Source organism: Cherax quadricarinatus, chromosome 94, assembly GCF_038502225.1.
Source record: "Cherax quadricarinatus isolate ZL_2023a chromosome 94, ASM3850222v1, whole genome shotgun sequence".
In the NCBI taxonomy this organism is placed as follows: domain Eukaryota; kingdom Metazoa; phylum Arthropoda; class Malacostraca; order Decapoda; family Parastacidae; genus Cherax; species Cherax quadricarinatus.
In genome coordinates, this window is record NC_091385.1 from 9,847,963 (window position 1) to 9,860,633 (window position 12,671).

Here is a 12,671-nt window from a genome sequence, read left to right on the forward strand (position 1 = left end):
CCTTTACATAGATTCTTACTCCTCCCTGTGACCTATTGATTCTATCACATCTGTACATGTTGTAGTTTTCTATCTTTATCTCTCCGTCCAAAACATCCCTCGTATGTGTTTCTGTAAATGCTCCGAACATGGCATTCGCTTCTGTCAGGAGCCCACTGACATAACTAACTTTGTCATTTTTATTTGATTTCAAACCCTGTATATTTGCAAATATGAAGCAGGAATTACCAAGTGGGATGTTTTGTTCTGCTCAGACTTGGATCATTAACTGGTTAATGGTACAAATCAACTCATGAAATCATAATAACACGGCTGCAAGCAAACCTCTCATTCCATGGCTTTTTAATGGTCCAAGTAGGATCAAAATGTCATCATAAATAAAAAACTAGGCATTAGACAGGAATGTATGATGTTACCACGGTTGTTCAATATATTTATAGATGGGGTTGTAAGAGAAGTGAATGCTCGGGTGTTGGCAAGAGGTGTGGGGTTACTAGATTAAAAATCTAACGCAAAGTGGGAGTTGTCACAGTTGCTCTTTGCTGATAACATGGTGCTTTTGGGAGATTCTGAAGAGAAGTTGCAAAGGTTGGTGGATGAGTTTGGTAGGGTATGTAAAAGAAGGAAATTAAAAGTGAATATAGGAAAGAGTAAAGTGATGAGGATAAAAAATTTAAGTAATGAAAAATTGGATATCAGATTGGAGGGAGAGAGTATGGAGGAGGTGAATGTATTCAGATATTTGGGAATGGACATGCCAGCAGATGGGTCTATGAAAGATGAGGTGAATCATTGAACTGATGAGTGGAAAAAAGTGAGTGGTGCACTGATGACTCTGTGGAGACAAAGAACATTATCCATGGAAGCAAAGAGGAGAATGTATGAGAGTACAGTTATACCAATGGTCTTATATGGGTGTGAATATAATGCAGAGAATCTGTAGTTTGGAAATAGGAGGATGTGAAGGGTTACCAAAAGTATTATCCAGAGGGCTGAGGAGGGGTTGTTGAGGTGGTTCGAACATGTAGAGAGGTTGGAATGGAACAGTATAGTGGAGGGAAGGCGGGGCAGGGGTCAGCCTAGGCTAGGTTGGAGGGAGGGGGTAAAGGAGGTCTTGTGTGCAAGGGGCCTGGACCTCTAGCAAGCATAAGTGAACATGTTAGATAGGACTCAGTGGAGACTTGACATGCTGTTGGAGTGTGAGCAAGGTAACATTTATGAAGGGATTCAGGGAAAACTGGTAGGCTGGACAAGAATCCTGAAGATGGGAAGTACAGTGTCTGCACTCTGAAGGAGGAGTGTTAATGTTGCAGTTTTATAATTGTAGTGTAAGCACACCTCTGGCAAGACAGTGATGCAATGAATAATGATGAAAGTTTTTGTTTTTTGGGCCACCCTGCCTTGTGGGAAACAGCCGATGTATTAATTAATATGCAAAAAAGCTTCTTTCTCACCTGAGTGGGGTTATTTGTGTATTGTTTGTCTGGTTTTAAGCCTATCAACTGAGCATACTCTAGGTTAAAAAAAAAAATGCATTTTGTAAGGTAAAAGGACACACATGCAGCTAATGTGGCATTATATTTTGGCAATGTTTCATTCTCCAGGAGCTTTGTCAAGCCATTATGTAACAGCTTGACAAAGTTCCTGGAGAGCGAAACCTTGCCACAATAAAAATGTCACATTACTTGTACATGAGTTCTTTTACCTAACACACCGTCAGTCATTCTACCAACATTATTACCAGATGCATTTTGCTTGTACACCACAAGTCAGTGTATCTATGCTACAAGATATGCATCTCTTAATGTGCATATACTGCACAGTATTGTATTCAGAATATCAAAGAGTGAACTTACCATCTGGGGGAACAAGCCTTGTTGCCCTTTCCTTGTAAAACTCATAATCAACATTAACTTTTCCGAGCAGCTTGATGATGATGGCCCCAGCAGAGAGAACATCGTTATCCTCAGAGCTGGCCCCAGACAAGATGTTTGTTATGAAGAACTGGCGAGCACGCTCCTCCAGATCTTTGTACAGCTTTGAGCCTTCTAGTTCACCCTGTTTAAAAGAAAAACTCATATTTTGTTCAGTCTATAAAAAAATACAATAAACTTCTTATAAAAAAAGACACTAGATAGTACAATTTGTAAATGCAATCAAAAAAGAGCAGCAAAAATTGCATAGCACATAATATTTTGATGTTTAATTATTTAAAATCTACTAATTACTTAAAATCTACTAATTACTTAAAATCTACTAATTACAGTGGACCCCCGCATAACGATTACCTCCGAATGCGACCAATTATGTAAGCGTATTTATGTAAGTGCATTTGTACGTGTATGTTTGGGGGTCTGAAATGGACTAATCTATTTCACAATATTTCTTATGGGAACAAATTCGGTCAGTACTGGCACCTGAACATACTTCTGGAGTGAAAAAATATCGTTAACCGGGGGTCCACTGTACTTTAAAATCTACTAATTACTTAAAATCTGCTGCATATTACCTGTTCACCACCAGTCAAGAATACTTTAATTCCTAAAATAAGAATTAAAGCAAACTCTTGGTGTATAGGTATACACCTGAGACATACACCTCTTCATGTATATACTGACAGCATAGTACACGAAATAACCTTGATAGTAAGCTTGTGGAAACTAAGTTATATGCAAAATCTGGGCAATACATGAAATATATTTTTTTCCTCATATTGAAGCTGGGTCTACTGACACCCACACTGTCTTATATTCCCCACTGACACCCACACTGTCTTATATTCCCCACTGACACCCACACTGTCTTATATTCCCCACTGACACCCACACTGTCTTATATTCCCCACTGACACCCACACTGTCTTATATTCCCCACTGACACCCACACTGTCTTATATTCCCCACTGACACCAACACTGTCTTATATTCCCCACTGACACCCACACTGTCTTATATTCCCCACTGACACCCACACTGTCTTATATTCCCCACTGACACCCACACTGTCTTATATTCCCCACTGACACCCATGCTGTCTTATATTCCCCACTGACACCCACACTGTCTTATATTCCCCACTGACACCCACGCTGTCTTATATTCCCCACTGACACCCACGCTGTCTTATATTCCCCACTGACACCCCACACTGTCTTATATTCCCCACTGACACCCACGCTGTCTTATATTCCCCACTGACACCCACACTGTCTTATATTCCCCACTGACACCCACACTGTCTTATATTCCCCACTGACACCCACGCTGTCTTATATTCCCCACTGACACCCACGCTGTCTTACTTTCCCCACTGACACCCACGCTGTCTTACTTTCCCCACTGACACCCACGCTGTCTTACTTTCCCCACTGACACCCACGCTGTCTTACTTTCCCCACTGACACCCATGCAGTCTTACCTTCCCCAATGACATCCACACTGCCTCACCTTCCTCAATGACACTCACACTGCCTCACCTTCCTCACTGACACCCACACTGCCTCACCTTCCTCACTGACACCCACACTGCCTCACCTTCCTCACTGGCACCCACACTGCCTCACCTTCCTCACTGACACCCACACTGCCTCACCTTCCTCACTGACACCCACACTGCCTCACCTTCCTCACTGACACCCACACTGCCTCACCTTCCTCACTGACACCCACACTGCCTCACCTTCCTCACTGACACCCACACTGCCTCACTTCCTCACTGACACCCACACTGCCCAGCAGTTGCTTCCTGGGAGCATTGTGTGCAAGGCTCGTGTACATCAAATTATTGTGAATACAGTGGACCCCCGGTTAACGATATTTTTTCATTCCAGAAGTATGTTCAGGTGCCAGTACTGACTGAATTTGTTCCCATAAGGAATATTGTGAAGTAGATTAGTCCATTTCAGACCCCCAAACATACACGTACAAACGCACTTATATAAATACACTTACATAATTGGTCGCATTGGGAGGTGATCTTTATGCGGGGGTCCACTGTATTTTCATCAGTCCATCTCATGTCTGGTTATTAACCATGGCCCAAAAGCGATATACTAGTGATAGTGGAGGTGCCAAGCAAAAGAATAAGCATAAAGCTCTGGTTAAACTGAAGCAAGTGGAAACTTAGGTAAGATACACGAGTGTCCATGTGTGATGCTGTAAGCCTGTATTTTTGGTCTATGAGACTCAACCATCCTTACAATTAAAAGGCAATGGGAAGAAAATAAGAGCTTGCACAATGAGTAGTACAGATTGGAACCTGGTAAAAAAAAGAATGTCAAAGTCAATAATACTGCAGGGTAAAACACACATTACATGTAGAAAGTCACAGTAAAACAGATCAGATACACATTGTAGTGTGTCCAAGAGGTCAATACTTCAGGGTAAACATACCAAACACACATTGTAGAATGTCAAAAAAGTCAATACTTTAGGGTAAAACATTGCAAACACACATTGTAGAATGTCAAAAAAGTCAATATTACAGAGTAAAACATTGCAAACACACATTGTAGAATGTCAAAAAAGTCAATATTACAGGGTAAAACATTGCAAACACACATTGTAGAATGTCAAAAAAGTCAATATTACAGGGTAAAACATTGCAAACACACATTGTAGAATGTCAAAAAAGTCAATATTACAGGGTAAAACATTGCAAACACACATTGTAGAATGTCAAAAAAGTCAATATTACAGGGTAAAACATTGCAAACACACATTGTAGAATGTCAAAAAAGTCAATACTTCAGGGTAAAAAGAGAAGTTTGAACATGTGGATTAAGGAGACAAGGAAATAAGCCACTCTTTAGTGCTCAGAATTTTTCACTAGCATATCAAAAAGTATTGTTCTCAAGCTAAATCTGCAGCAAGCAATGATACCTTATTGTAAACTCTAGAAAATAAAAAAAGGGTAAAACAGAGCAGTGATGCATCACAGAATCTACAACAGCAAATCATCTAAGACCAGTCATAAGCAGTGGCTCAGTTGGTAGCACACCCTAACTCACATACCGAGTGTCCATAGTTCAATCCCCAGCACAGGTGGAAACCCCGGGCATGTTTTCTTATACATAAATAACAAAAAAGGCACAATACCGTGACTGGAACGATACACAAATAACCCGCACATAAAAGAGAGAAGCTTATGACGACGTTTCGGTCCGACTTGGACCATTGACAAAGTCAATGTATAGTTTTCTTATACAGGCTGGCCATCACTGATCCGGCAATCACTAATCCAGTTCCATCACTAATCTGGCTAGCGTAATTTCAAAGAAGTATTTCAAGAGCATACAACAGAGGAGTCACCAACCGAAAATCTAGTGTCTTCAACATCTGCTCACCCAGATGTGCTGCCACTGTCATTAGGGGTGTCGTAAGGTGGGGAAGGGGGGGGCCACCCCGGGTGACACCATTTAGGGGGTGACACCATGGAGCCTCTAAACAAGGTGACACTAATGCCCAAAACAGTGCTGCACCAACATAAGAGAAGAATCCTTCATTTCTATATAGCCTATTACAGTGGACCCCCGACTTACGATATTAATCCATTCCAGAGAGCACATTGTAAGACGAAATTATCGTAAGTCGAATTAATTTTCCCCATAAGAAATAATAGAAATCAAATTAATCCGTTCAAGACATCCAAAAGTATGAAAAAAAAATTTTTACCACATGAAATATACATTTTCCTACACACAAAAAGAAGGATACATGCACAATATATATTGTACATGTACAATATATATTGTGCATGTACTAGTGTACTAAATGAAGAATAAATGACACTTACCTTTATTGAAGATGTGGTGATGAGTGATGAGACACTGTTTGTGTCCTGGGAGTGCCTTTTCCTCCTGAGTAATGTAGGTCCGGTTTGGCATTTTCTTCCAGAACATGCCTTATCACACTGTGTATACCACTATAATTCTTAAATCTCTCAAACCAACCTTTGCTGGCCTTAAATTCACCAATAGGAGCACTAGTTCCAGGTATTTTTTTCCTGTTCACCTGGGTGTTAGTCGACTGGTGTGGGTCACATCCTGGGGGACAAGATTAAGGACCCCAATGGAAATAAGTTAGACAGTCTTCGATGACGCACTGACTTTCTTGGGTTATCCTGGGTGGCTAACCCTCTAGGGTTAATTGTTTCTCGGTATTCTCGATAAGCCACACCAGTAAGTCTCTCCACATCTTCGAGTAGTACAGCTGACCATGGTGCAGCAGCAGCTGACGGTGCTACAGCAGCAGCAGCAGCTGACCATGGTGCAACAGCAGCTGACCGTGGTATGATAGTATTTCAATAGTATTTTTCACCCTTTTTACCACAGGGTTGGCACTAGAAGCTTTCTTTGGGCGCATGGTGGCTTATTTAGCAGTTACAAGCACTAAAAACACTGGAATAATACAAAATTTGTTGAATGTACGCGAGCAACTGTGTCCGCCCCGGCTTGTAAACAATGTCACACTAGCACAGCTGAAGCGCTCAGGCCAGACCCGTGGACGCTACAGGACGAATGATGCAAGTCAAGTTTTTCAACGTATGTCGGGGTCAAATTTTCACGCTGACAAGCATCGTAAGTTGCTTTTAACATAGGTTGAGGACATCGTAAGTCGGGGGTCCACTGTATATATTAACAAAGTACAAATAAGATTATACAGTGGACCCTCGAATTTCATCATCCCTTTTCTGTGTGTAAAACTATAGTTATCCTCTATAAAATGTATTTTTTGTTTATATTTCCCATAAAAAATAATACAAATTCAATTAATCCATTTCAGACACCCAAAAATATTAACAAACAATACATTTTATAGAGAATAAGTATAGTTTTACATTCAGAAAAGGGATGATGAAATTCGAGGGTCCACATATAGGGAAAATCATTGATTTTGATGATGTGATAGATGATTTTGCATAACTGAAGGCAAGGAAATGCAAGATCAGATTCACCGAGATGTTACTTGTACTCAAGGTCAAATGTAAGATCAGATTCACTGAGTGTTTCTCTGATATTGCAATGTTTTTCTTTACTTTTCAAGGTTTTTTTTTTTTGTCTTGGTATTGTTGAAGATGAATAAATATAGGATCTGTTGCCTGTACTCAAAGTGGTATTTGAGTTTGTTTCCTCAATATTACTACTATTATTTATTTTATCATTAATAAAGTTGAGAAGTGTTCTCCTGTTCAGTTTATGGCCCTTAAATGTTCTTATTGCTAAACATTTGTCACTGGTCATGTAGTAGTGACATAACTCGAGTTTACACTCCCCCTGCTCCTGAATTTCATGGGGGTGACACCAAAGATCCTAGGCAGTAGGTTGGTAGACAGCAACTGCCCAGGGAGGTACTACCATCCTGTGGTAGTAGGTTGGTAGACAGCAACCACCCAGGGAGGTACTACCGTCCTGTGGTAGTAGGTTGGTAGACAGCAACCACCCAGGGAGGTACTACCGTCCTGTGGTAGTAGGTTGGTAGACAGCAACCACCCAGGGAGGTACTACCGTCCTGTGGTAGTAGGTTGGTAGACAACAACCACCCAGGGAGGTACTACTGTCCTGTGGTAGTAGGTTGGTAGACAACAACCACCCAGGGAGGTACTACCGTCCTGTGGTAGTAGGTTGGTAGACAACAACCACCCAGGGAGGTACTACCGTCCTGTGCTAGTAGGTTGGTAGACAGCAACCACCCAGGGAGGTACTACCGTCCTGCCAAGTGAGTGTAAAACGAAAGCCTGTGATTGTTTTACATGATGGTAGGATTGCTGGTATCCTTTTTTCTGTCTCATGAACATGCAAGGTTTCGGGTACGTCTTGCTACTTCTACTTACACTTAGGTCACACTACACATACATGTACAAGCACATATACACACACCCCTCTGGGTTTTCTTCTATTTTCTTTCTAGTTCTTGTTCTTGTTTATTTCCTCTTATCTCCATGGGGAAGTGGAACAGAATTCTTCCTCCGTACGCCATGCGTGTTGTAAGAGGCGACTAAAATGCCGGGAGCGAGGGGGCTAGTAACCTCTTCTCCTGTATATATTACTAAATGTAAAAGGAGAAACTTTCGTTTTTCCTTTTGGGTCACCCTGCCTTGATGGGACACGGCCAGTGTGTTGAAAGAAAGAAAGACACCAAAGATGCTGCCTCGGGTGACACCAGAGGTTCTGCCCCGGGTGACACCAACTCTAGTGACGCTTCTGACTGTCATCATCAGTTCCTGATACCTCAGTCACCTTTCAAGATGAAGATGGCAATCCTGACAGCCCTTCACCTCAAGACATGTAAATGTGCTTAGCTGTAGATTTCAGTTCTTCACTTTGGAAGCTGAAGCGATGAACTTTCTTGTGTAAGTCAAGTTGGTTAGCTTGTACTGATTTACAAGGTATTTTAAAGGTAGGATGAGGTGGTTAGATGTTGGGTTAAGTGTGTCCCGACCTAGTCACTCTGTGATCTGGCAAAGTCACTAATCCAGCACCCTACTGGTCCCAATGATGCCAGATTAGTGGTGGTTGGACACCAATGGAAATAAGTCACTCTGTCTGACTTTTTTGGGTTATCCCAGGTTCTCTACACATATGCTGCTATGTATGATAATTCTATGTAACTGTATTTGTGTATACCCGAATTAACTTACTTACTTACTTACCATATTTTCCAGCATGTAAGGCATGCCTTTTCTCCCAGTACCTGCTGCCCCTGTTCACCTAGCAGTAAGTAGGTATAAGATGACTGTTATGGGTGGCATCCTGGGGGTGGTAGTATACCTTTGGTAGAGCTGGGCTTTGAAATGAGTTGAGGTTGGATAACAGCTCTTAGCTTGTAAATTCAGCCTTGTAAAAAAAATAGATATAAAAATAATCACTTTTTTCTAATTTTATACACCCCCAACTATTCAGAAATATGAACCTACTTCACCCTTAACCCGTTGACATTTATTCGTAACAGAATTTTAGGACCTCCAAAAGGGGGCTTATCTGGCTGAGTAAGTGCAAAATGGAAACTGTAAATATTACATGAGGGGTAGGATTGCTGGTGTCTTTTTTGTCTCATAAACATACACGATAACAGATATATCTTGCTACATCTACTTACTATTAGGTCACACTACACAATCATGTTCATGCATATATACATGTATTAATATACCATCTGAGTTTTCTTCTATTTTCTTAATAGTTCTTGTTTTTCTCGATCTTCGTGGGGAAGCGGAAAATTATTCTTCCTCCATAAGCCATGCGTGCTGTGAGAAGCGACTAAAATGCTGGGAGCAAAAGGCTAGTAACTCCCTTCTCCTGTATACATTACTAAAATTAATAAGAGAAACTTTTCTTTTTCTTTTTGGGCCACCCTGCCTAGGTGGGATACGACTGGTTTGTTGAAAGACGAAGATATATGTCGCGCCGAATGGGTAAAACTTGCGATTTTGGCTTAATAACCAATGCTCTTCTTGCCGAACAAGGCAAGCAAAAATTTGTGTATGAAGTAACTTCACAAAAATCATTCTGAACCTAACAAAAAAAAATATTTCATTGTATTTGTTTATTAAATTATTGTAAACTTATCTAAAATATATTTAGTTGGATTTGGCTAAATTAAATTGCATTTGTTATAATAAGGTTAGGTAAGTTTTCTAAGGTTCTTAAGGTACAAAATTATTAAGTTTTACATTAACATAAATGAAAAAATATATCTTATATGTATAAGAGAAAATTTTTGAAAGACTTAATTTTAAATGAGTTCTTGTTAATTGACCAGTTTTACCTATTCGGAGTGACACACACACACACACACATATATATATATATATATATATATATATATATATATATATATATATATATATATATATATATATATATATATATATATATATATATATATATATATATATATATATATAGGTAGTAGGTTGGTAGACAGCAACTGCCCAGGGAGGTACTACCGTCCTGCCAAGTGAGTGTAAAACGAAAGCCTGTAATTGTTTTACATGATGGTAGGATTGCTGGTGTCCTTTTTTCTGTCTCATGAACATGCAAAATTTCAGGTACGTCTTGCTACTTCTACTTACACTCAGGTCACACTACATAAACATGTACAAGCGTATATATACATACCCCTCTGGGTTTTCTTCTATTTTCTTTCTAGTTCTTGTTCTTGTTTATTTCCTCTTATCTCCATGGGGAAACGGAACAGAATTCTTCCTCTGTAGGCCATGCGTGTTGTAAGAGGCGACTAAAATGCCGGGAGCAAGGGGCTAGTAACCCCTTCTCCTGTATATGTTGCTAAATTTGAAAGGAGAAACTTTGGTTTTTTCTTTTGGGCCACCCCGCCTCGGTGGGATACGGCCGGTGTGTTGAAAGAAAGAAAGAAAGACATATATATATTCTTTCTTTCTTTCAACACACCGGCTGTATCCCACCAAGGCAGGGTGGCCCAAAAGGAAAACGAAAGTTTCTCCTTTTACATTTAGTAATATATACAGGAAAAGAGGTTACTAGCCCCTTGCTCCCGGCATTTTAGTCGCCTCTTACAACACGCATGGCTTACGGAGGAAGAATTCTGTTCCACTTCCCCATGGAGGTAAGAGGAAATAAACAAGAACAAGAACTAGAAAGAAAATAGAAGAAAACCCAGAGGGGTGTGTGTGTGTATATATATGCTTGTACATGTATGTGTAGTGTGACCTATATGCAAGTAGAAGTAGCAAGACATACCTGAAATCTTGCATGTTTATGAGACAGACAAAAGACACCAGCAATCCTACCATCATGTAAAACAATTACAGGCTTTCGTTGTACACTCACTTGGCAGGACGGTAGTACCTCCCTGGGCGGTTGCTGATGGGATCATGACAGAAATGTTAAAAGCAGGGGGGGATATAGTGTTGGAGTGGTTGGTACTTTTGTTTAATAAATGTATGAAAGAGGGGAAGGTACCTAGGGATTGGCAGAGAGCATGTATAGTCCCTTTATATAAAGGGAAAGGGGACAAAAGAGACTGTAAAAATTATAGAGGAATAAGCTTACTGAGTATACCAGGAAAAGTGTACGGTAGGGTTATAATTGAAAGAATTAGAGGTAAGACAGAATGTAGGATTGCGGATGAGCAAGGAGGTTTTAGAGTGGGTAGGGGATGTGTAGATCAGGTGTTTACATTGAAGCATATATGTGAACAGTATTTAGATAAAGATAGGGAAGTTTTTATTGCATTTATGGATTTAGAAAAGGCATATGATAGAGTGGATAGAGGAGCAATGTGGCAGATGTTGCAAGTATATGGAATAGGTGGTAAGTTATTAAATGCTGTAAAGAGTTTTTATGAGGATAGTGAGGCTCAGGTTAGGGTGTGTAGAAGAGAGGGAGACTACTTCCCGGTAAAAGTAGGTCTTAGACAGGGATGTGTAATGTCACCATGGTTGTTTAATATATTTATAGATGGGGTTGTAAAGGAAGTAAATGCTAGGGTGTTTGGGAGAGGGGTGGGATTAAATTATGGGGAATCAAATTCAAAATGGGAATTGACACAGTTACTTTTTGCTGATGATACTGTGCTTATGGGAGATTCTAAAGAAAAATTGCAAAGGTTAGTGGATGAGTTTGGGAATGTGTGTAAAGGTAGAAAGTTGAAAGTGAACATAGAAAAGAGTAAGGTGATGAGGGTGTCAAATGATTTAGATAAAGAAAAATTGGATATCAAATTGGGGAGGAGGAGTATGGAAGAAGTGAATGTTTTCAGATACTTGGGAGTTGACGTGTCGGCGGATGGATTTATGAAGGATGAGGTTAATCATAGAATTGATGAGGGAAAAAAGGTGAGTGGTGCGTTGAGGTATATGTGGAGTCAAAAAACGTTATCTATGGAGGCAAAGAAGGGAATGTATGAAAGTATAGTAGTACCAACACTCTTATATGGGTGTGAAGCTTGGGTGGTAAATGCAGCAGCGAGGAGACGGTTGGAGGCAGCGGAGATGTCCTGTTTAAGGGCAATGTGTGGTGTAAATATTATGCAGAAAATTCGGAGTGTGGAAATTAGGAGAAGGTGTGGAGTTAATAAAAGTATTAGTCAGAGGGCAGAAGAGGGGTTGTTGAGGTGGTTTGGTCATTTAGAGAGAATGGATCACAGTAGAATGACATGGAAAGCATATAAATCTATAGGGGAAGGAAGGCGGGGTAGGGGTCGTCCTCGAAAGGGTTGGAGAGAGGGGGTAAAGGAGGTTTTGTGGGTAAGGGGCTTGGACTTCCAGCAAGCGTGCGTGAGCGTGTTAGATAGGAGTGAATGGAGACGAATGGTACTTGGGACCTGACGATCTGTTGGAGTGTGAGCAGGGTAATATTTAGTGAAGGGATTCAGGGAAACCGGTTATTTTCATATAGTCGGACTTGAGTCCTGGAAATGGGAAGTACAATGCCTGCACTTTAAAGGAGGGGTTTGGGATATTGGCAGTTTGGAGGGATATGTTGTGTATCTTTATATGTTTATGCTTCTAGACTGTTGTATTCTGAGCACCTCTGCAAAAACAGTGATAATGTGCGAGTGTGGTGAAAGTGTTGAATGATGATGAAAGTATTTTCTTTTTGGGGATTTTCTTTCTTTTTTGGGTCACCCTGCCTCGGTGGGAGACGGCCGACTTGTTGAAAAAAAAAAAAAAAAAAAAATATATATATACAG

General features: G+C 40.4%; 1 protein-coding gene across 2 annotated transcripts in view; it reads right to left on the bottom strand.

The window, feature by feature from the left end:
- Positions 1-12,671, bottom strand: part of ecd (ecdysoneless cell cycle regulator) — a 790,101-nt gene that overhangs the window by 15,843 nt on the left and 761,587 nt on the right. For both annotated transcript variants that reach the window (XM_070104760.1, XM_070104761.1), the window contains one exon: positions 1,857-2,058. In XM_070104760.1, coding sequence (XP_069960861.1) covers positions 1,857-2,058 — 202 coding nt within the window. The remainder of the gene's footprint in view (positions 1-1,856; positions 2,059-12,671) is intronic.